This window comes from Marmota monax, unplaced genomic scaffold (genome assembly GCF_021218885.2).
Source record: "Marmota monax isolate L192 unplaced genomic scaffold, Marmota_monax_Labrador192_F-V1.1 WCK01_AAM20220418_F8-fsc00201, whole genome shotgun sequence".
Lineage (NCBI taxonomy): Eukaryota > Metazoa > Chordata > Mammalia > Rodentia > Sciuridae > Marmota > Marmota monax.
In genome coordinates, this window is record NW_026695150.1 from 1,191,811 (window position 1) to 1,217,548 (window position 25,738).

The 25,738-nt window shown below is 35.3% G+C and overlaps 1 protein-coding gene across 1 annotated transcript in view; it reads left to right on the plus strand.

The window, feature by feature from the left end:
- Phlpp1 (PH domain and leucine rich repeat protein phosphatase 1) overlaps nucleotides 1-25,738 on the plus strand; it is a 217,943-nt gene that overhangs the window by 93,278 nt on the left and 98,927 nt on the right. Inside the window, exons 2-3 of the mRNA XM_046428206.2 lie at nucleotides 13,917-14,113; nucleotides 20,575-20,700. Coding sequence (XP_046284162.1) covers nucleotides 13,917-14,113; nucleotides 20,575-20,700 — 323 coding nt within the window. The remainder of the gene's footprint in view (nucleotides 1-13,916; nucleotides 14,114-20,574; nucleotides 20,701-25,738) is intronic.

The window sequence follows — 25,738 nt, forward strand, 5'->3', positions numbered from 1 at the left end:
CAACTTTGTGATAAAAAAGCTAATCATGATTAAAACTTTATAATGTTCCCTTAAAGGAATTTTGTCACAGTTAACAATGGTAAATGTGAAAAGTGAGAGTATTTTTTTTTTACCTTTTTAGCATAAGAAATGGATTTTTTAAAAAATATTTATTTTTTAGTTGTAGTTGGACACAATACCTTTATTTTATTTACTTATTTTTACGTGGTGCTGAGGATTGAATCCAGGGCCTCACACATGCAAGGCAAGTGCTCTGCTACTGAGCCACAGCCCCAACCCCAATAAATGGATTTTTAATAATCAGTCTCAGGAAGTTTTATGCTCATTGTTGATCACTGTTATTAATAACTAGCAAGTAGTTTTTCTTCCTAAAAATATGATGAGTTTAAATTGAGTTACAAGTTATATAATAAGCTTACTTGGTTGCAAGTATAGGCTTCTTTCTGAACAGTGTATTAGCTAAATTGTTTATTTTTTTATAGATTATATTGCCTTTATGTCTTTGGTAGTTGAGGCATTTTCTTTTATATGCAGTTGGTCATTAGAAGTGTAGTTTATTTTTTACCTCCAGTTATTTTGATCAAACTTTTGTTGAATAGCACTGTGTATTTGTCCTTAGTGTTGGTCCTCTGAGAAAACAAAAGTGAATGGCATAGTTCTATTCCTGAAGCTCATCGAAGACAGAAAGGCTAATTGTTCATTTGAGCATTATATGAATCATGCCTTAAGTACTAAGTACATGGAAGTACAAAGTGTTTTGGGAAGACTAAAATAGGAGAAACTAACTTGGTAGGCAAAAAGAGGCACATGTAATGAAATATTTAAGCTGGGTCTTGTAGGATAGGCAAGAATTGCTTTTCTGGTTTAAATGTAGACTTTTCTTTTTTTTAAGTTGTAGATGTACACAATATCCCCACTTTATTTATTTTTTATGTGGTGCTGAGGATTGAACCCAGTGCCTCATGCATGTGAGTCAAGTGCTCAATTACTGAACTACAATGCCAGCCCTTAAATGTAGACTTTTAAGAGAAAATTGTTTTATTAGAACAAGAAGGCTGAGTTTCATTACTATAACCAATCTGAAAAAAGTCTTCCGTCAGATTTCCAAATTCCTGTCAGTAATCTTTTAAACTTAAAAATATTCTGTTAAACAAAAAGTTTTAATAATTTTCAGTAAGGTTCCCATAAAAGGGATTTGACCAGAATTGAAGTTTTTAAAATAACAGTTATAGTTGTGGGCCATACTTATGCTATAATTTTAAGGCATATGCTTCTTATGAAAATAAATTTAATTTTCAGATTTTTGGTTGCAAGTATAGGCTTTTGTGTGTATGTGTGTGTTTACTTACTATTCTGTTGATTGAGGATTTTTTTTCCCTTTTTAATAACTGTCAGGTTTTATCTAAGCTGATGAATACAATGTAGATTAATTTTATTGTATGATCTATTTTTTATTTGTACCCATTAGCCAATTAATTACTAGTGAATTAATTCTGCTGGTATTAAGTATCTACAGCTAAGCATGTATGTATCATTTAAAACTGCTTATAATTACTAATATAAGTCTCCAGATTCCAAATGTGAAAACCCAGTCTCAATATAGAAGTTTTTAGGCATTATTTAGTCTGAGACGTTAATGATTTGGAGAAGAGGGGGTAAACTTGATCAGAAATAATCTGTGATTATATTTGGAGGTCAGAATGATTTGGTACAACTGGTTCAAACACCTTGAGACAGGGAGTCTTGTTTACCTGGGAGAGAAGGGTAGGCAAGGGCAAGTGTGATAGGACAGTAGGTCAGCAAATTAGTGGAGGGCCAGATCAGGAAATCCTGCCAGGCTGTTATGGACAATCGGAAAATCATTGAAGGTTTGGGGGCAGAGGAGTGAACATGATCTTATCTGTCTTTTAGGAGTATCTGGGTATTGTGTTAAGAATAAACTATAGTGAAAGGGAAAGAGCAAAAGGAAGACAACCAGATAAGAGGCTATGGATGAAATTCTGGAGAGAGGTGAAGATGGTATATTTAGCAATGTAGATGACGGTGAGTGCTTGAAAAAGTGGTTGGATTCTGGATATACTTTAAAGATATGTCAAAAGTGGAGCTTGGATTGGATCTGGGGTGTGAGAGAGAGAGGAGTCAAGGAAGATGCCTTGGGTTTTGACACAAGATAAGCAATGAATGGAATTTCCTTTTCTGAAGATGGACTACTTTAGAATAGTAGGAGGAGCCATTTAAGTTGGAGGTATGTGTTAAGATTGTTGGACAGTAAACTAGGATTGTTCTAGAGATACAGATTTGGAAAGTTGAAAGTCTGATGTAACGAATCTATACGTTGGTGGATTTCATCCATTCATATAATCTTGTAATCATCACATCAATTATGTGCAAATAGATACCTATTTAGAGCCTCAAGACATGAGGGAGCGAGGAGGATTAGGTGGGAGAGGTTAAGGTAAACATGAACATAGTGATATGGGACAAGGAACACTTCTGCCTTTGGAAGGCAGGAATTGGAAAGGCTTTGCATAAGAGCCATCATTTGAATTGGGCCTTGAAGATAGGTAGCATCTCACCTGGTAGAGAAGATAATGCCACTGAAGAATTGGTTCATAATGTGTTTTCCTCCCCTTCTCACCTTTCCTTAATTTCTTAAGTCCTCTTTTCCTCCCTCTTTCCCAACTCCTTTCTAAACAGTGAGTGTAGTTACTTGCTGGACACATTCATGGATTTCTCAGGCCTGTGTATAATATGGTAGGCTAAGAATGACTCCAAAAGGTTGTCTGCATTCTGATCCCTAGAATTTATGAATGTGACTTTGCTTTGAAAAAGTTCTTTGCAGATGTGATTAAACTCAGGGTTTGGAGATGATGAGATTATTATCCTGGGTTTTCTAGATGGGCGCTAAATTCAACTACAAGTGTTCTTAGAGACCAGAGAGAGATTCGACACATATATGCAGACATGGGGAAGATGTGAAGACAGACAGAGGTTGGAATAAAGTAGCTACAAGCCAAGAAATGCCATTATCCTCTAGAAGGTAGAAGAGGCAAAGAGGGAATTCTCTCCCCAGGTCTCTGGAGGGAGTGTGGCCCTGCTGAAACCTTTTCCCTTGGATTGCCGTAACAAATACCCAACAATGGATGTCTAGAAACAACAAAAATTTATGTTCTTGTACTTCTGGATATAGAAGAGGTCCTGCTCTAGACTCCAGGGGAGGAGCCTTCCTTGTCTTCTCTAGTTTGGGGTTGCTGGTAATCCTTGGTGTTCCTTGGTTTTCCAGTGCATCACTCTGTCTCCACCTCTATTTTCACTAGCCTTTTTCTTAGCCTAAATGCCTCTCTTATTACAAGGATAACTGTCATTGGATTAGGGTCTGCTCTAATCCAGTATGACCTCATTTTAATTTAATTATATCCGCAAAGAGCCATTTTGCATGTAGTCATTTTCATAGGTGCCACATATCTTTTGGGGGGATACAGTTCAACTGACAATAGTGGGTATGGATAGCTGCCACAGTGACTCTAAAGAGTGGAAGCGAGGGAACTAATTGGGAGGTTGTTATTCTAGAGCAAAAGATAGCAGCTTTTAGATTTGAAGTATATTTGGGGATAGAGTTGACAAGATTTGTTTAGGTAGTGTGAGACAGGAGGAGATTATGGATGAGCTTTTCTACTTTTATGGATATATAGTTGCTAATTCCATAGGGATGACCTTGAGTACATTTAAGTAACTAAAAATAAAATGATTGTCATTTCTCAGGACATAACTAATTCAGTGTTTTGGGACTGTTCCTTTTAATTCCCTTTTAAGATCCTGTATGTTGACTACATGAATGTGTATGCTCAGTAATTGTGCTCTGTTCAGTGTTTTACAGGTAAAAGGGAGATCTTCTGTACATGTGTTGACATTTAGTTCATCATCCAGTTGGTTGAGAGTAAAATTGTTGAATATGTTAGATTGTGATACTTTGCAAGGTTAATCTTTGAGATTTTTAGGTTCTTTTCAAGTGCCAATAGTTGAAACAAAGGAACTAATTGAAGATACTTAAACAATAAGGTTTGTTTACCTTACAGAGAACCAAATCATTAACTCCATCACAGTCTAGTAATCAAGGATCCTTGGACTTCAGCCAAGATACTGCCCTTCTAGGGACAAAAAATGCACTGGATATTTCATGTATCTTTAGTAGCTTGAATTTCCAGGAATGGTCCCTAGCAGCATGATACTTTGTCTTTTGAAGCATTTGCCTTTAATTTTTAAAAGTCAAAAACAAATTTGTGTTCTAGCAATCTATTTAGAGCTCTGTAAGTAAGGATTGATTGATATTAGCTTATATTTAGTGATTGAATTTTAGTATAAGCTAAATACTCTCACTGCATTGTATTGAAAATACATATGGCAATACTGAGCAAAGGTGGCTTGTGGCAGCATAATATTTGAATATTGAATTGAACATAAAAACCAAAGAAAATTAGACTTGTTTAGATCAGAGGTTAGTAGTATAATGGATTGTTGTCCCAAAATTCTTGTCTACCCAGAACCTTAGAGAGTGACCTTAGGATCTTTGCAGATGTAATTAAGATGAGATCAGACTGGATGAGAGTAGGCCTTGAATCCAGTGACTTATGTCCGTACAAGAAGAGACTAGAATATGTAAAGATACACAAGAAAGGTGTTGATGTGAAGACAAAGGGAAGGATTGGAATTTGCTGCCACAAGCTACACAGTGTAGAGGGTTGTTTATATCTACCATAAGTCAAGAGAGAGGAATGGAAGAACTTCTCCTTTAGTGTGCAGCAAAAGGAATGAATCTCATCAACACTTTATTTTTGACTTTTAGATTCCATAACTGTGAGAAATCAAAAATTTTTTTTAAACCACTCAGTTTGTGGTTTTCAACCGTTATAAGCAACTAATATGTATAAATAGCTTAGGGTTTCTAGACTAATTTCTAATGAAAGGTCATTGGCTACCTTCAGGGACATTCTACCTATTTTTCAGCTGCTGCTCAGAGTTGCTGTTCATTTGAGAGTTGGCTGCCCATTATGCTGCCTATAAGAAATGTGCTAGTATTGTGTCCTCCTTCCCTCCCTTGGGAGAGTAGCATGTCCATAGCCCTTTTTGCTTATATATCAGAAGAATGGAAGCTTGGTACCTTATTTGTGAATATTGATGTTCCTAATTCTAGAATTTGACTCATAGGATGTATTAGCACTTTATTTTAGTTTCAGTGAGGGTGAAATTTTAAATTAAATGTCACTGCCTTAAGGAATAGCTACTATAACAACCAACTATACAAATCTAATAGTTTAATATAATACAAGTTTCTTTTATTCTCATGACCAATTCATTGCTAATGTTTCTGGTCAGACACCTCTATTCCAGTTGACTCAGGTAGCTAGTCATCTTATGGTACATTTACCCCCTTCTCAGAATCTTCTGGACCAACTTCATCTGGCTAGTCAATGGATGAAGGGCATGTGGAAGACAGCGTGTACCATTTAATAGGCATATCTGGAAGTGGCATATATATTGCTGCCTATATTTTGCTGGCTAAAACCAGTAGTTTGGCTTCTCCTGATTTCCAAGTAAGATAAAGAAATGTAGTTCTTATGTGTATCCAGGAAGATATAATGAAATTGTAAAACATCTAACCAGTCTCTACCAAGACAGCATATTGTTATTTGGTGTTCTCATATTAAAAAAAATTTAAAATATATTTTTTGTTGTATTATTTTTGGATGTGGAATTTCAGTTTCTAGGTGTGTTCTAAGTCAGTCAAGCTCCCTTCATTGTTTTGAATAAGGACATTTAAAAAAATTAATTGCCCTATAAAAATTATAATAGATAATTTAGAATTATTGCTTTGATAATTTAGAATTGAAAAGTATGACCTTGAATCATATATATCATTATGCTTTTATGGTAGCAAGTACAGCAAAACCATGATAGCCAATAGCATGTATTTTCTTTCCATTGTAGTTTGGGAATTTTTTTTTTTTTTAATTTATTGCTAAGTGTGTTTCTGTTCTTTGAAGTCACATCAGGTAGTGACATGTCGTAGAGTAATCTTTCTTTTCCTTTTTTTCATTTGTTGAAAAAGTGTTTTGGATTGAGAGAACACTGAAAAGGCTCTTAAGGTATTGTGTGAAGTTATGAACAGGGAATGTAAAACTACCATTTCTAGAAAGTAACAGATGGTGACATTGGACTGACATATGAAGGTTAATTTGAAAATTTCAAATTGTTTTCTTTGCCAGATATGAAGTAAATACCAGGAAGCCATATTAGCTCCCCACATATTACTCCTGGAGTTGAACTAAAGAAACTCATGGAGAAGGAAGGATGGGTTATATCTCTGTGAATGCAAAACTGTAATGAAACCCATATTTGAAGAAACAAAATACTTCCTAAGAAGAGATGTGAGCATCAAGTATTAAGGAAAATTAAAGAGTAATTTTCAGCTGTCCATAGAATGATAGAATGGAGAAACTTTAAAGATGCCCAAGAACCAAAGCTAGTTCCTTATGAGAAACCAGTGTGGGGGAAAAAGGGAGAGTGGGAAATGCAGTACCTGTTCTCCAGTCCCTTTGCCTTTCTCATTTCTCTCCACCCAGGTAGTACTGTAACTCGGTGGGTCTCAAATTATGGTCCCCAGATCTGCAGTATCAGAAGAATCTCAGTCCCCATAGAGAACTATTGAATAAGAAACTCTGGGGGATGGGGGTGGGTGGGCGGAGCCTTGCAGTCTGTGTTTTAGCTAGTCTTTCAGGTGATTTTGGTGTGTGCTATAGTTGGAGGCCTTCTGCTCTAACTAGTCTTCATTGGACATTTCCTTTTAATATTTTTGCTGTATATTACACAAATGTACAGTTATAATAATAATAATGTTCATTACTTTAATTTTGCATATTTTAAAAGTTCATAACTAATTTTGCTATAGTTTATGTGAAAGTGTGTTTTGGTGGGGGTACCCCCCCTTAAGTTACTTTAGCTCTGTGTTTACTAAGTTGTTAAAAGTACTGAAGGATAACTTAACATTTTTCAAGTACTGTTTAAAGAATATTATAAAGGAAATTATAATCTCTAGTAGTATTCAAGAATTTAGGAGTTAGAGAAAGGTTTAAAGCATGACATTTATCAAGGATAAGGGTCTAAAGTAATTTGAGAGATATAAATAAACCTAATCAAATTGAGTAGCGTGTCAGAAAAAAAGCATGATTTCCTGGGTGGTTGACTTTATACATTTTGATCTGATACATAAATTAACCCTCCCCCAGTGTATTAATAGCTGGTTGTTATATCTATTAGCTAAAGAGCGGCTAGTCTTAAATTTGTTTCAGAGCTCCTGCCAGCACTTCTGGCTGAGAGCTTTAGCCTCTCAGCTCTGAGACAAAATTCCCAGGTGCAGTTAGTGTTCAGGTCTGTAGATCTCTTTATGGAGTCATTTCAGTCCTTCTGCTAGCTCTTGAAATGACCCTAGGCAAGTAATTTAATTCATTCTTTCTGACACTGAAAGTAGTCCAAAAGGATTTAAGGATTTATATGCAATAAGAAACAAGCTTTAGAGTTTTTTCAGTCTAAGCTTGAAAGATAGAGATGGTGAGGTAAGAGTTGAGTGTTTTCACTCTTTCCAGACCATTTTCAACTCTATTTTCTTCCATTAATTCTATGTAGAGATCAAACATTTTTAGTCTTTGGTGGGGTATTAACATATAGTCTTAAATTCTCCAACATTGGGGAAATTATTGGAATTGCTTAATGTATCATTCTTACTTTTGCTTTTGACTCTTTCTAGTTACAATAGACCCTTTCTACTAGTTTATTATACAGAGTAAGTAGAAAAAACTTTTTAGACTTTTTTTTAGGGAAATGAAGAATTAAAATTTTACTATGTTCAGTAAATAGAAACTAAGTGAAACCAATATAGAAAAGTTGTAGTAGTTATTGCTCCAAATCTTAGTGGCTCGAATCACCAAACATTTATTTATCTCATAGTTTCTTTGACTTAGGAATTCAGAAATGGCTTAGCTGAATGCTCTGGCTCACGGTCTGTCATGAGGTTTGCAATATTTTTGCAGGTTGTCTTTGGACTGAGCAGTGGCTTGAGAATCCACTTCTATAGTCCTTTACATAACAGTTGATAGGAAGCCTCAGTTCCTTGTTGACTGTGAGCAGGAAGTTTCAGTTGCTCACTTTGTTGGCCATTTTTCATAGGGTTGTGTGAGTGTCCCATTGACATGACAGCTGACTTTCAAGACAGTGATGCTAGAGAGAGCCAGCCAGGAGGAAGCTCTTTGCCTTTTCTGACCAAGTTTCAGAAGTCACAAGTTGCCACTGTTACTTCTACCACATTCTGTTAGAAGCAAGTCACTGAGTGCAGTCCATACACAAAGGGATTGAAATGACCACTTTTTGAAGGGAAGAATTTAAAAGAATTTATGGATATATTTTTAAATTACCCGGAAGATGGGTTCTAGGAAGTATTTAGCAAAGATGTTGAATGGCAACATAGTTGTACTTATTTCTGTGTTTTTAGTGGTCTTCTGATTTAAACAGCTGGAAGTCCTTAAGGATAAGCATCTTGAGTTCTAGGGATGAGGTGCTGGAGAAGAAAGAGCTGCTCAGGGAGGTAGAGTTTTGAAAATGGGCAAGGAGAAGTGCTCATCAGTGCACATATGTGAGGAAAATATGCAAGGCGTGGGTTGACACAAAACTTGAAGCTCATACAGGGCTATCAATAGTTTATGTTCCTTCTAGCCAGAGTGGAAAACCTTATGATTACAGGGTGTGCAGTAGCGCACTCAGTGGGATATTGCCCGCTAATATTATTATTAATCTTAAGATTGCCTCGGTCCTACATAGCAAATCTTAGAAGCAAGCCTTATAAGAACCAAAACAGTTTCAAATAACTATTTCCTAGAACAGAGCTTTGTAATATTTATAGAAACACAAATATATCAAGCGCTCAGTAAGGTATAACTCATAGCTAATAAGACATCTAAACAAATCTTATCAGTTGTGTGAAAAATATTACCCATAATGAGAGAACTCAGTGAAATTAAACTGATACAAATGATAAATTAGTTGGCAAGGACATTTAAGCAGTTATTATATATTATAGTTCTATATATTTTGAAGATAAAAGAAAACATTAGTATGTTAAAGAGAAATACAAAAATATTTAGATGTGGGGAGGAAAGGCATATTCCCAAGTTGAACTTGTAGAGATGAACCATGTACTAGATAGATTTTACAGTAGGAAGAACACTGCAAAAGAAAAGATTAGGGGCTGGGTTGTGGCTCAGTGGCAGAGCGCTTGCCTCGTGTGTGTGAGGCACTGGGTTCGATCCTTGGCATCCCATAAAAATAAATAAATAAAGGTATTGTGTCCATCTGCAACTAAATTTTTTTTAAAAAAGATTAGTAAACACTAATTGACATTACCAATAACGAAATGGGGGGGGGGGATAGAACAGAACATCAGTGAGCTGTGAGATAACTTCAGGTAGCCTCACATATATACAATTGGAGTCCCTGAAAAGGCTCATGAAATAAGAAAAAGTATTGAAAAGTAATAGCTGACAATTTTTAAAACTTTGATTGTAAAAATCAGAAATTTCAGAAACCTCAATTATAAGAACATGAAGAAAAGTATGCTAAAAACATCAAATTGTTTAAAACTTGTGAAAGGAAAATCTTAAAAAACGACAGGCAGGCGGGGAATGTTCTCTGCATAAAGGATTAAAGAATAGCAACAGACTTAATCAGCATCAGTGCTTGCTAGAAGACATTGTAGAGCATCTTTAGAATTCTGAAAGAAAACGCTGTTAAACTTGAATTCTGTACCCAGTGAAAATATAATTTAATAACAAAGGAAAGGAAGACTTTTGGATATACAGAACCTGACAGACTTCATTACTGAAAGACCTGCATCATAGAAAATGCTAAAAGTCATTGAGGCAGAAGGAAAATAATACCAGATCAACTAGATCTGTATGAAAAAATGAAGAGCACTGAAAATAAGTATAAAAGAATTAATTTAAAAAATTATACAATTTACTGTTCATAGCAAAACGAATGGAATGTGAGCTGTAGAAATAGGAATAGACCCCCGCTTTGAGTAATTTTACCATCTTTTATTTTCTGTCAATTTGTCTGCCAAATTGGATGTCTGTGCATGTTTCTATGTTTCTTCTCCTAGAGACCATAGCTTTCATCATATTTTTCAGATGGCTTTAGATGACACAAAAACACTGAAGCATCTGACCTAAGAGGAAGACAGAATTGAAATCCTGAATTCTATGAGTGTGAGGAAAACATCTGTTAGGAGCTGACTTTGGGGACCAACTTGCAGATCACTCTAGATTTACGGCCACAAAACATACCAGTCTTTGATGGTGATTACCAAAAGCAGCTCTCAGACCTTGGCTACCAAGGTTTCAAATCTGAAGGGCTGCTGTAGTGGAAAGAAATCCAAGTGATTCTGTTAAATTTGGTCTTAGAAACACTGCCCTAAGCAGTTTGGTGCACAGAACATCTCCCCCCACCTACTTCTTTTTGCAGTACTGGAGATGGAACCCAGGGCCTCATGCATGCAAGGCAGCCACTCTACCATTGAGCTACATCTCTAGCCATAACATTTTCTTTTTTAAAGACTTCAATTAATTAATCTATTTATTTATTTATTTTTGGTACCTGGGATGAACCCAGGAATGCTTAAACACTGAGCCACATCCCCCACCCTTTCTATTTTTTTTTTTTTTGAAATGGGCTTCCTAAATTCTTTAGGGCCTCACTGAGTTGTTGAGGTTGGCCTTCAACTTACTATCCTCCTCCTCAGTCACTGGGATTACAGGTGTGTATCACCATGCCTGACACTTAAAATGTTTTTTAATTGGTACATATTATTTACATAGAATGGTGGGTTTCATTTTGTTATATTTGCATACACTTCTAAACTTAATCTAATCAATTTTGCTGTTCTTGAATGTCTACATTTGGCATAGGCCTGTCTTATTGTGGACATTTCATACCTTTACCACCACCTAAACAATAATTGTACAACATGAAATAAGTAAGAAGTTTCAGTTTGGTGTGGGAGAGAGTCTGAATGAGTAATTAAGACCCAGAGGCCTAGTGTGATCCCCTAGCCTCATGTTGTCATTTTCTACAAGTGGGCTGGGTTTTTTTTTTGTGTGTGTGTGTGTGCCAGGAATTGAATCAAGGATCACCCAACCACTGAGCCATATCCCAAGTTGTTTTTATATTTTAATTTGAGACAGGGTCTTGTTAAGTTGCTTAAGGCCTTGTTAAGTTACTTAGGGCCTCACAAAGTTGCTGAGACTGGCTTTGAACTCACGATCCTCTGCCTCAGCCTCCCTAGCCTCTGGGATTACAGGTGTGCTCCACCACACCTGACAGCGAGTATCTTTTTAAAAAATAGACTAATACAGATGTCTTTCATGTTTCAAGTGAGTTAATAAAGGAGAAAAACTATATGAGTACATTTTAAAATCTGTCTCTGTTTATAATCCTTTCTCTTGTCTCAGTTTGCAGTGTTGCTTTGCTAACTGTCCTCCTGATAAATGCCTTCAACTTGTAGGGAATTAGAGTAACATTTTTAAAGTAAAATTTTTAAGTAAAATTTATACCAATTGACCCAGCCCTTAAACTGGCAGGAATTGGTTACACTGGTGTTAACAGCATTTATTAGCATACTGGATAGTGGGAATTATTCTGAACTGAGCATTGGCAGCAAGAGCTAAGATAATGTCATAGAATAAGGAAGCCTGACACAAAGGAGTGTGCTTCTGGGCAGTTGCCCAGGTATATATTACCTCATTCATCTCCATATTCCCTGGAGTCCAGCTGGTACACAGCCGAGTCTGAGGGTGTGTGGAACACCCAAGGAGAGAACAGACAACAAAGATACTGAAAGTCACTGAGTGCAAGATGAGGGATTTGATTCAGACTGGGGTGTTTAGGGTTTTTCAAGGACAGACTGATCTTACCATTGGGTTCTGGGACTATCTGGAACTCTTAGGAATTTTTCTGATGAGGGAATAAAGTACCAGTCTCTCTCTGATGTATCCACATTCTTAAAGAGCCTTTTGACTTAGGTTCAGTTGGTTTCGTGATTTGCTCTTGGGCTTTATCTAGGATGTATATGGAGTTGGACAATCAAAAGGCTGTCCCGTATGTATTGAGTGCTCTTTTTCTTCAGGCTCTAGTTATTCATTGATGTGCATAAATGTGACAGGTTAAGAAGTGTCCTTGAAGCCATTCTCTGTGGTTAAAATAAAATGCCTGCTTCTTTGTATTCGTGTGTGTGTGTGTGTGTGTGTGTGTGTGTGTGTGTGTAAGAGAGGCGGGACAGTAAAAGGGGGGGGGGAAGAGGGAGATAGATATATCAGATCCTTTGTTAGAGAATGTTATTTATTTTACAGTCAGGGAAATTGGATTTTGTAAACCCAATGGGTGGTACATTGCTTTTAGTCCCTCACTTTTCATTTTTTCCTCTGAGTTTTTTTTTTCTTTCTTAGTTTTTCCCTTCAGGAAGAGTCTATCATGTATGAAGGAGCTGTAAGATGGGAAGCCTAGGCATCACCCTTTCTGGGTATAAATGAGCCTGTGCAGAATGGGTTATGGAATGACTATCTGATCCATCATTGGCAGCCTTTGGCAGTCTCCTGGCTTCCTACTTATTTGTAGGGGAAATTAATATTTGATGGACAACATCATAGCACTTTCTAGTGAGAGTTCTAACATTGTAGTTGTTTGCTGAGCTACTGGTTCAAATAGGTCTACCACTGTTATACTTCATTCTGGTCCAGCCTTCGTAAAATTATGAACTATAAAGTATTTAAAGTGTGTTGATGTACTAATAGAAACAAGTAAAAAAAATCAAATCTATTGGTTTTGTTATTTTCTAAATCTCAGCCAAAGGTATGGATTAGGTGGGTTTAGTCATCTTTGAATCTTGTTGAGATCTATATTTGGTGCTGTTGGTTTTCTTATTCCCTCTCCTATGGGCATTAGACATCTATTAAAACCAAGTTGACAAAAATTAACTTCTTTTTAATGTTAGTATAAAATATACTTTCTCTTGAGTTCATTTTTTCTCCTGACTCTTAGCACCTAGTCAGACTTCCAGACAAATACATCACTGACTTGGGTCCTCCTAAAGGACTTGTAACCCTTATTAATTTCGGAGCTTTAATACTCTTTGATATTACATATTTAGTAGCTAGAACTACTGTATTTACTTCTAATGTTATGTGTTCAGTTCCTTCACTATGTTATGTTAATCACAGTAGTTCTCCCATTAAGTTGATAGGACCTGCCTGAATATAGTTCTGCCAAATTTAGTTCCACTTGGGAAATGAAGTCTCTTCGGATCTTTCTTAGCCTCTCTGTATCTCCAAGTCTTTGTATTCTTCTCCATGAATCATGAGCATCCTGGTACCCATTCTTCATGGGTTGCTCTCTGGTTTATTTTTGAGAATTTATTTCTCCTATGGTCATAGAATAGCTAGGTATTATTGTTTTCCTATCTTGTACTATGATATTTTCTTCTTGGTGTACTTAAATCAACTCTAGCCATCTATCAATCATGAGTTCATCTCTTTTTAAATATAAAATTAACTGTAAGAATATACACAAAAATAAAATTTGGGTTAAAACAGAGGCATTAGAGTGGTCTCTCCTCGGTTTTTGAGGAAGAAGCTCTTAATCTGCTACTGACGTGCACCTGTAGAGTAGATGTAGTAGTTCTTCTCAAATTCTATGACTGCAGCCATCATATTGTTTCAGTTATAAGATGGTTTCCACTTAATTTCTGGTATGTGGATGAGGAGGAAACAAAGCTCATTTAAAAAAAAAAATAACATGTTTGCTTGTGTTTGTTTTAGGAAAACCTCACAGCACCAGCAGCTCAGAACGAATTCAGCTCTCAGGAATGTATAATGTCCGTAAAGGCAAAATGCAGTTGCCAGTGAACCGATGGACAAGACGCCAAGTTATCCTGTGTGGGACCTGCTTGATAGTGTCATCTGTGAAAGACAGCTTAACCGGAAAGATGCACGTTCTGCCATTAATTGGTGGAAAAGTAAGTTTAAAGCAAACAAAATACTTTTAAAATAAGTTTAAAAAGGTTTCCCAGCATCAGTAAGGACCTTACTTGGAGCCGTTTCTGTGATAAGAGTAGAGGTGTGATTCAGTTGAGGACTTCCTCTGTTTCTGTTGTGCTCCGCTGGTGGGCCTTGTTGGTCATGGGAGTTGTGGAAAATAGCGGAGCCTTTGGCTCATGTAAGGCCGTGTAATGTTAGCTTCATTAGTAAGTGCATTTTATCTACTGGACAGAAAATAGATAGATTTCACTGTTATGGTTTATAGATTATACAGTCATAGTTTTTTGAGTAGACATTGATATTTGAGCATATATTTTCTAGCAGGTAAAATGATCCCTGGGTCTGATCCTAGGAATAGAAAGCATACCCTGTGAAGGTTAAAGTGTTCTAATGCTTAGGATTGTACTTTCCCTTACTTCTGTTTGTTCAGTGACCAGTGGCATTATCATTTTTAGTTTATTGCTATGACTGGTCACACATTTTAGACCTGAAATGTTAACTTGTTTCAGATACACCTGACATATTTTCTGACATTGCTGGTTGCTTTTTTTGTGAGGAGGGGCATGTTAACCATTATAAATTCCCAAGTTTTGGTAGGTGGGTACCATCACCATAATTACATATGTCAGTGTTTCTTGATTTTTAAATGATATAATCTGCTAATAAGTAGGAGGGAAGCTTTGGATGAGAAAATACATTAAAATTTGGGGACACATTCCCCTCCTCCGAATTGGCATGGGAAAAGAGGCAGGAGATACAGAATGTAAAGAGGAAAAATAATAAGACAAGTGTTAAAGTACTGACCTTTCTAAAATTGACAAGTATCTGATCTGTTCCAGGGGAATGAAGATGGTAAGACTAAATGTGTATAATAATAAATGGTTTTGTTGTTTTGCTGTGTAGCAACCTGCTCATCATTCATAAGTTTTTTAGCATTTAGTCTTTCCTTCTAAGTTGTCTGTGTCAGTTGTTTCCTCCCTCTACTGTTCTACATTCTATTCCTAAAAACACTAAAATGATCATTTTCAAAAACAGGTTTTGGCCTGAAAATATATTTAGATTATAGTCAGTCTTTTGTTTTGAAACCATTCCTCCTTTGAGCATTGAAAAGTTAGTGACTAAAACTTGTTACTAAGACTTTTGTACTTTAGATAGATTACTGAAAACTTAGTCATAACATTACCACTGCAGGTCAATATTTTAAAATGCATATTTAATGTTTAATTCTATATAGCTGTTTCTTCTCTGTGATGCTGGGGATTTACATAGGCAAAGCTATTAGCATTATTTATTAATATCCTCTGTGTGGAAGGCACTATGCTTGGTACCCCAGAAATATCAAGAGGGGGTCAAATCATCATCGCTGCCTTTGAATAGCTTATAATTTCATATCAGAAGATGAAGAATGGACACAATAATATCTTGTGTAAGAGTAGTGCAGAAAATAGAAAAGCACTGTGGGAGATTAGTAGAAGGAAAGATTGATTTTGTGGTGAGGAATAAGGAATGTTGTATTGAAAGAGGTAACAATAAATGATGGAATTTGAAGGGTGAAAAAATCTTTTGACATATAAAGGAGAGAGAGAGTGAGAAAGATTATTATGCTAAGAGGGGCAGAGTCAGGAAAGCACGTGGGATGTTCAGATAAGGTCAGAAGATCCAGTTATAATTAGCATTTTCATTCAGAGCTGGAGACTTGTCCTCTTTCCCAGGCTTGTTATTGGATGGACTTTTACTATCGAATGAATTGAAAGTTAATAGCTTCCTCTTTTCACATGTAAACCTGGTAAAACCTGTTTTATGCTATGCCTTTAAAAATAATTGAGTATGTTAAAATTGAGTCTTTGAAAACTGTTGACTGAGTTGGGAAAAAGTAATTCACTTTTTTAATCTGCACTATCATTAATGTTTGTTTTTTTTTCATTCTGTTTCATTGTTAGGAAAAATTGAAGGTAAATGGAAGAGCTTTTTAAAAAAAATTTGTACATAGGAGAACTAGAAATAAGGTGTGATATAGATGGTTATAGGCTAGCTGTAATTGCTGTGGTATCACATTTATACATACTAAAGCATGCTCATTAATTTGCATTTTCAAACAACAGATAGTTTTGTTAAATAAATAAAGCTTTCAAAATTTAGTTGTTGAAAAACATTTGTTTAATAAAGATACATTTTTATTCATTGTGCATTTATGGTATGTTTAATTTGTCCTTGAGAATTTAAAATAGATTTTTAGAAAATGTATTTTAATTAATACTTTAATATTTGTTAAATTATGAAGCATAACAAATGGAGTAACTGTTAATCTGTCTCTCAATTTAGAAATTATAGTAGTCTGAATACCAATTTTTTTTTTTTTTTTTTTTTTACTTGTGTTCTCTTTACATTTGTCCCATTGCTTCCCCTAACTCCAGTACCTATTGTCCTAGAATGTGTGGTCATACATAAATTTATCATTCTACTATATTTTTCTTGTTTTGAATTGTATAGAAATTTTATAAGCTGGGCTTGGTGTTGCATACCTGTAATCCCAGTGGCTCTGGAGGCTGAGGCAGGAGAATCACAACTTTAAAGTCTAGCCCTAGTAACTTAGCAAGACCCTGTCTCCAAATAAAAAATAAAAAGTGTTGGGGATGTGGTTCAGTGGTTAAGTACATGGGTTCAATCCCTGGTACCAATAATAAAAATAAAATAAAATTGTTATCATATTTTGGTCTTCAGTGATTGAATTTCTCCATTCAATATGATATTTCATAAATAAGATTTCATGTTATTGATGTGGTTTTCAATTCTACATAATTCCACTCTGTAAACATCCCCTAGTTTCTTAAGTAATTTTCCTGCTGATGGTTGCTTCCAAGTTTTTGTTATCAACAGTGCCATTGACATAATCTTTTGGTAATATGCCTCCTGGTATGCAAGTACTTTTTTTTTTTAAGGCAGTTGTTTGCAGCAGAATTATTGTGCCCAAGGGACATTTGGTAATATGTAGGAGTGTTTTTGATGGTCAAAAGATTGAACAATAAAAATATCAGTTAATATGGGACTAGGTTATGCCATGGACTCGCCTGCTTCCTTTCATCTTGGTGATTTTTAACATTTACTTCTCATTCACATTATATATCCATTGCAAATTGGTAGAGTTGGGAAGTGGAGATTTCCCTTTTCATACACTTATGCAGGGACCAGACTTGATAGAAGTTCTGTTCTTTTGTAATTTAACATTTGTGATGTGTGCTGAGAAAGAGGTGACTGAGGTATTATTCATCCATTCCTGTATATTTGAATGCAAAAGTGACAAATGTCATTTCTGTCAACCAGAACTAGTTACATGATTCCACCTTTATTGCCAGGGCTCTGGGAAATGTGGAAAAGTGGGTAGAGTACCCCATGAGTACCAGTATCTTTGCAGCAATCAATATTCTAAGCACTTAAAGGGCAGGGGATTAGAGATTAAAATGCCATGCAAATATTAGACAGTCCTGTACAAGGCACAGTGAAGAACTATTCTCGAAAAATTCTATAATGACCTCCTTGAGAAATACTTTTTTTGGGTAGATACTTAGGAGTGTAGTTACTGGGCTGTAGAGCATGTGCATATTTACTTTTACAAGATGATACCCAATTGTTTTCCAAGGTTATTGTACAATTTTATCTTTACATTATGTACAGGTGCTCTTGTTTTTCTACATATTCACCAATACTTTACTGAGGTATTAATGACAACGATAAACTGCACATTTTGATGATAATATGATACCTGTAAACTCCCTTGAGTACAATTTGATAGGTATGCACATCCCCTTAACCATTACCACAATCAAGGTATAGTGAAAATATCCTTCATCTCTCCAGCATTTTCTTGTGTCTCTGTATATCCCCTTCCTTCTACTTCTTCCTACTACTCTCCATTCCCAAGAAACCACTTGCCTGATTCATGTCACTATAGATTAGTTTAAGTGGTATTGAAAAAGTGTTTTCTTGAGATATAGTTAATTTTTGAATATTGATCTTATATCCAGCCATCTTGATACATTTTTGTTTTTTTTAATGAATGTTCATAAATTCTTTTGAGTTTACTATGTAGCTAGTCTTACATATTCAAATAATGCAATTTTAGTTATTTTCCTTTTTTTTGTCCAGTCTTATAGAATGTTGAATAGAAACGGTAGATATTTGTTTTATTGATGATTTTAAAGAGTAATGTCCGCCCTCACCTTTTTTTTGTGTGTGTGTTTGTTTGTTTTTTGGTACCAGGCATTGAACCCAGGGGTGCTTTACCACTGAGCCACATCCCCAGTCCTTTTTTATATTTTATTTAGAGACAGGGTCTCACTGAATTGCTTAGGGCCTCCTTAAATTGCAGAGGCTGGTTTTGAATTTAGGATCCTCCTTCCTAAGCCTGTGCTGCTGGGATTATAGGTAAGCACCATGATCTCTGGCCAAAGAGGGATATCTCATTCATTAACACTGATGTTTACCTGGGATTTTGATAACTATTTAGGTTAGTTTAAATGAGTCATTTACGTTCTCAGTTTATTGGAAGTTCTTAAAATGAATGATGAACAGGTGGTGAGTTTTATCAACTGCTTTTTTTTTTGCCACCAGAGGGATGATAATATGATTTTTTCAGTATGTAAATGTGATTAATGATTTTAGAGTGCTAGTAATGTTAAGCTTTCTTTCCTTATCTGAGGTTAATTCAACGTGTTCTTGGTATATTTTTCTGTTACTGAATTCTGATGCAACCATTTGTTTAAGATAAGTCTTCATGACAGAGGTTGCCATTAATTTTCCTTTCTGTGACTGTTCTGATCTGGTTTTGGTTATTCTGACCTCATAGAGTGGGTGTTGGCCTTCATTTTTTGTTTGGTGGGTGTTTGTACAAACTTGGAATGATGTTTCTTGAAATTTTGGTAAAACTCATCTGTAAACCATTTAGGCCTGATTTTTTTTTTTTTTTTTTTTTTTGAGGAAAAAAATTTGTAAAAATATTCAGTTTCTTAAATGAACTGTTTAGCCCCTTCCCCCAATTTAGTATTGGTAAAGTGTATTGTTTTCTAAGAATTTGCCATAAATTATTTATAATCTCTTTTTAATCTCTGATGAATCTGTAGCCATGTCCTCCCTTTTGATATTAATATTTTTTATGACTCTTCTCGTTTTTTTCTTGATAGAACTTGTCAGAAGATTTATCAATTTTATTAGTCTTTTCAGAGAATCAGTGTTTTATTCATTGGTCTCAGTTTTACATTTGTTTTTCACTTCACCAGTTTCTGTATTTTATCAACACCTTCATTCTAGTTTGAGTTTTTCCAGTTTTTGGCTTTGATTTCCACCCTCCAGTTTCTTCAGATCTGTGCTAAGCAAATTAATTTTCTGCCCTCTTTAACAACATGAGTATTTTGAAATATAAATTTCCCTCCACATATCAACTTCTATTACATTCCATAGATTTTGATAAGTAATATTTTTATAGTTGTCTAGTTCTAAGAATGCTTAGGATAAGTTTATAGCTTAAAAATGTGTTATGTAGAAGCATGAAGTCGATTTTCTAAACATACTTGGATTTTAAATGTTTTTTTTTTTATTATTGATTTCTAATTTAATTTTATTTTGGTTTGAGAAAATAATCTGTGTGATAATGGCCTTTTTGAAATCTTTCAACATATTCTGTATGAGTTGGCTTATGGTCCTTTTTGTAAAGAAAACATAGGAGTTTGTAATGTAATATCATGTGACTTAATTGTTTGGTTCTTTTGACTATGTTACTGCATTATTAGGACTTGAAAGTTCTTTCATGGGATTTTTCTATCAGGTTAATCTCAGTTTCACATTAAATTTTTAAGAACTTCCTTAACATGTTTGAGGACCTCTTTATAAAAAGTTTTTGTTCAGAGTAATGCCAAAGTCCCTAAGGAAAAATTCTCCTAAGAGGAAATAAGAACCCCAATCCCTTATTGTGAGGATATAGAAGAATCAGGGAGACTTGTACTACTTTTCAACAAGAAGAAGAAAATTTCACCATGGTGGGGAAATCTAATAAAATTTTTTGTTGGGGTTGTGGTTTACTAGGGATTCAACCCAGAGGTGCTTTACGAATTAGCTACATCCCCAGCCTTTATATTTATTATTTTGAGGTAAGATCTTTAAGTTGCTGAGACTGCCTCAAACTTGTACCCTTAAGCTTCAGCTTCCCTGGTTGCTGAGATTCTAGGTGTGTACATGGCTGCTAATAAAGATTCAACTCCCATTTTTGGTTTCCTTGTGATTCAAATTAGTTGTCAGATGCAGGAATTTAGTTGTTTTAAACAATAAAAGGAACATACAAGGAGAAAGATGCAAGTCTGTGTAGGCCCCCTGATCCAAGGGGTAGTTAGTGAAATGTCTTTAGTTCTGCTGTCTTAATTTATTTTTGCCTCTCTGCTTGTTTTTATAGGTAGAAGAAGTCAAAAAGCACCAGCACTGTTTAGCATTTAGCTCCTCTGGACCCCAAAGCCAGACTTACTACATTTGCTTTGATACTTTCACAGAATACCTAAGGTGGCTGCGACAAGTCTCTAAGGTAAGCAAGCACCTACCCAAGAATCAGTTCAGTTTTTTGCTTTCTGCAAAATTTCTGTCAGTTTCAAAATATAGTAACATACAGATTTTTTTCCCCTGGATATTGCCAGTGGTTAGCAATTTTTAGTTTTTAAAATGCCAATTGTGGCTGAAAAGTAGTTCATTAAAAATTGTTTTTATTTATTTATTTATTTTTTGTCAGGTTATGTTTATACTTTAAAAAAAATTCATTGGGTAGACTGGCCTGATTATCTTACTAGTGTTAGAGATAAAAACAAAACAAAACAAAACATGACATTGAAAGTATTTTAAGGATTATCCCAGGGTAGGACAATTATAAAACCACAGAATGCTCAAGAATTCTTACAAATTTCCCCTCTTTCTCTGACTCTGTTTTCATATAAGCAGTCTAATTCTGTGCCATCTCCCTTTCACCTTTATTCTGCCTTCTTAGTAGTATAATTTTTTCATTTTCTTTTGATCATTTTGTATTTCCTTAATTTCATAAGATCATTATGTCCCATAATGCACCTCTGTGTATGTGTAATGGAAACTAGAATAACGTTATAAATAAGATGAATGAATGCTGATTTTTCAGGTGCTATGTGAAAAGCTGTTTTTACATCTTGTTTATTATTATGTGTGAAATGAGGGAGTGGATTGTAGTCTTTACTGCTTTGTTTTTGAAATGATGAGACTTCCCTAGGGTTCAGGAGCATTGCAACAGAATTTGCTTTCATAATTTAAAATTTACAATCCAATTTGTTAGCCAAGTTGAGCATGATTTACACTGCTTCATGCTGTAATTATTTGTGAAGTAGATGAGAGAATAATTTTGTGAAATTGTTACAGAAAATTAGAAAATAATATTTAGAAAGTCTTTTTACAGTACTAGCCAAGTATCAAGGGGATGCTATTCTTTGAAGGTGTGATGTCATTAAGGAGCATTTGTTTCTTTCTCCTCCTACAGAAGAAGCAGTGGCCTGGTTTTGTTTGATAGCACTTAGAAGATTCTCCCAATCTAACAGACAAATGGAAGTTCTGAATGTATAGGGCAGCCTCCCTACAGGTGAATAAGGGAAAGGCAACACTTTTCCTTCAGATTTGCAAATAGAATTAAAGTGATGTTAGAGGAGATAGGTGCATTTGTCTATTTGTTTTATTTATTCTTTAAACATCTTTATTTTTTCATTTTTTTTTCTTTTTATTGGTACATTATAATTAGACACACTAGTGGAATTTGTTCTTAAATATTCTTACATGCACACAGTGTAATACTATACTTTCCATAAGGAGATGTTTTGATCTTTTAGGCCAAGTACAGAGTAAAAATGCTTTGTGCTGTAATTATTTGTGAAGTGGATGAGTAAGAGAATAATTTTGTGAAATTGTTACAGAGAATTGGAAGATAATGTTTAGAAAGTTTTTTTTTATAGTATTGGCCAAGTTTGAATTATCAAGGGAATACCATTCTTTGATGGCATTTTAGCTCAGACATCTGGTGCCTTACATTCTTTTTTTTTTTTTTTTAATTTTTTTTGTAGTTGTTGCTGGACCTTTATTTTATTCATTTATTTATATGTGGTGCTGAGAATCCAACCCAGTGCCTCACACATGTGAGGCAAGTGCTCTACCACTGAGCGATGACTTTAGCCCTTCATATTCTTTTTGAAACAAGTTTGGTGGTATAAATTCTTAAACATGAATAAAAATATAAATCATAAAAAGCCAGCCTCAGCAAAAGCAAGGCGCTAAGCAACTCAGTGAGACCCTGTCTCTAAATAAAATACAAAAAATAGGCTGGGGATGTGACTCAGTGGTCAAGTGCCCCTGAGTTCAATTGCCAGTATCCTCCTCCCCTCCAAAAAAAATCATAAATATCAAGCATGTTGCAGCAGATTATTTTGATTGAAACTGTAGTAACAAAAAGATTAATAGTCTTGTATGTTAAATATACACACAATTGGTAAGTTACTGTTCTAAATTCAGCAAGCATTTGCTAACCACCGTCTTTTAGTCAGGCTGTGTCTTATGCACTAGGGATACAGCAGAAAACAAGTCCAATTTCTCTTTATTGGTAAATCTTATGGGGGGGGGGAGACAGATGATAATAAATAGGCAAGAAAGAAAATTGCAAGTAATCATAATGTATAATACAAGATGATGTGACAAAGAATGGTAGGGGAAGGAGAACTTTTTGGGGAGGAACATTTAAAATGCAACTTTAGTGAAAAAATGTCATTATTTGAAGATTTGGTCAGATGAAGCTTCTAGGAAGAGGGTAAAGATAGTGTGAAGGCCCTAAGATTGTAATGAGGGACTGTTACAGGATGAGAATTCAAGATTGGTAGGGGTCTTTAGAATAGTAAAGATTTTGGATTTTATTATTTATGAAATGGCAAACCACTAAAGAGCTTTCTTGCATAAACTGGTATGATCTGACATTTGTGGTAACTAGACTGTAGAGGGTAAGAGCAGAAGTAGGTAGGCCTGACCCTCAAGTCTCCTGTTAGTTTAGGTTGGAGGTGAGGGTAGCTTTGCAGTGGAAGTGGAGAGACATGAATAGATGTGTTTTGGAGATGGAGTGACAGTGTTATTGATAAATTACATATAGGATGTGGGAAAAGGAAGAAATAAAGAATGCTTTCCAGACTCTTATTTTGATTGCTGGGTAGATTGTTACTTCAGTAAGAAACCCATAGCTAAAAAAAAAAAAAAAAAACAAGAAGAAGAAAAGAAAAGAAACCATAGCTCTACTTAGACTTGATATATTTATACCTTTAAAACTATGGCAAAGTATAGTTTCAGACTCCAGAGAGCGTCTCTTCCAAAAGCGGGTAGAGAGGCAAAAACACAAGAGGTGGTTGATGAACTCTCTCATAGGGTGTGAAAGTATTGATTTCTGCCTTATTGCTGGTAATCATAAATGTTAGATGTTAGCTTGGTTAGTATTCTTTCCTAATCCTAATTTCCTAATTCCTAATTTGCCATCTCTGTGGTCTAGTAGTGTAGTGTGTCATACCAATACTCACTCTGATTATTTGAATTATGAGCAGATTCAGATACCAGACTTCTTCAGAAGGAGATGGTGGAGGATGGTGGAACTACTGTGGCCCTGGAGAAGGGCTGGTGGAAAGATGGGGGAGAGGGTGTTTCTGCTAGTTTCCCTTTTCAGTGATTATTGTATCTCCATTAAAAAGTATTCGAGGGCTGGGGATATGGCTCAAGCGGTAGCGCGCTCGCTTGGCATGCGTGCGGCCCGGGTTCGATCCTCAGCACCACATACAAACAAAGATGTTGTGTCCGCCGAAAACTAAAATGAATAAATAAATATTAAAATTCTCTCTTTCTCTTAAAAAAAAAAAAAAAAAGTATTCGAAATCTAGGTGCTGAAGTGCAGTGCATATACATATTGTAATTAAATAGAAAATGAGCTGTAAGGAACTGATTAAAGATGTTAGATATTGTAGAATAAATGAGTGAAGAAGCTCCCCATTTGGTTAGGAATCCCATGTAAAATATGGTCACACCCCTCTTTTTAAAATTTTTTGATACTGGGAATTGAATTTAGGGGCACTCAACCACTGAACTGCATCCCCAGCCCTATTTTGTATTTTAATTTAGAGACAGGGTCTCACCGAGTTTCTTAGCACCTTGCCATCGCTGAGGCTGGCTTTGAACTTGCGATCCTCCTGTCTTAGCCTCCCAAGCTGCTGGGGTTACAGCTGGGATTACAGGCATGCACCATGGCGCCCAGACATACCTCTCTTTAAACCTACTATATTGAGGAAAATCTTATGGTCTTATCTTGGACCTTAACTCAACATCTTGGGAGAGTAGAACAGAGAGAGAATCTCACTATGTTTGGGAACATGTGCTTATGGAGAATTTGGCATGGATATAGCATCCTTATTTTTAAGTGAGGATTCATTATGATAAGAATCTGAAAGAAAAAATAGACAACTGAGAGAAAAATTTGAGTTTCTGATTCAAAAAAGATTTTTTTTTTTTGTAGTTGTAGATGGACAGAATGCCCTTATTTTATTTGTTTATTTTTATGTGCTGCTGAGGATCGAACCCAGTGCCTCACACATGGCTAGGCAATTGCTCTGCCCCTGAGCTACAGCCCCATCCCATGAGTTTCTGATTTTTAATGACTATTGCACCCCACTAATGGTAGGAGGACAAAAAGAACCAAATTCCAGTTATTTTAAGTCAAAATGAATTAGATAAGTAATTTAAAAGGAAAATTCTTTATTTTTAGTATATTCTTCTGGATTTTAGCTAAAAGAGAAGTGTTACTGTTCTTTATTTGGTTTGGGGAAAGTTTAGAAGCTTATTAATTAGTTATGTTCTACCAAAATCGACTTATTTTGTAAGCATAATCTTAGCACTTAATATTGCTTGACAAAATAATACACATGGCGGTCCCATTTGAGTTGTTATGCTGGGTGTGTATTAGCAGTGGATACTAAGGAGGAGCTCCTTTGGGAGGATTAGTATTGGTTTTGAAGTCATCCCTTAAATATTGAAGCACAGTGTACTTTAAAAATTGAGTAAACATGCATCGTATGCAGTGTAAAAAAGGGCTTTCTTTGCTCAGTAGCACATGTCCATCATATTTTCAAAGTGATTGGAGGGACAGTGATACAGGTAGTAGCTGAGGGGTCATCTGGAATTATGGAAGAGCCCCTATCAAATATAAGGGTACCACTAAGGAAATGTTCACCTAGCTGTTCATCCTTGTGGTTCTCTTTTTAGAGTATGTTTGCTTTAGACATGTTGATTGATCCTGTGAATTCTTTTCTAAGTTAGTCTTTCATGTGAATCTCTAGCCTGTCTTATTTTAAATTTAGAAATCTTAGTCACTTCTGTGACACTATATTAATGCCATTTTAAAATCTGTCTCTTTATTTCATAGAAGATTAAAAGTGAATTCAGATCACTGATTTAATGTTGTATGTATGTGTTTTTAACTTTTTATTATGGAAAATGTCAAATATTCAGAAGTAGAGACCATAGTATTTTTTTTAAATATA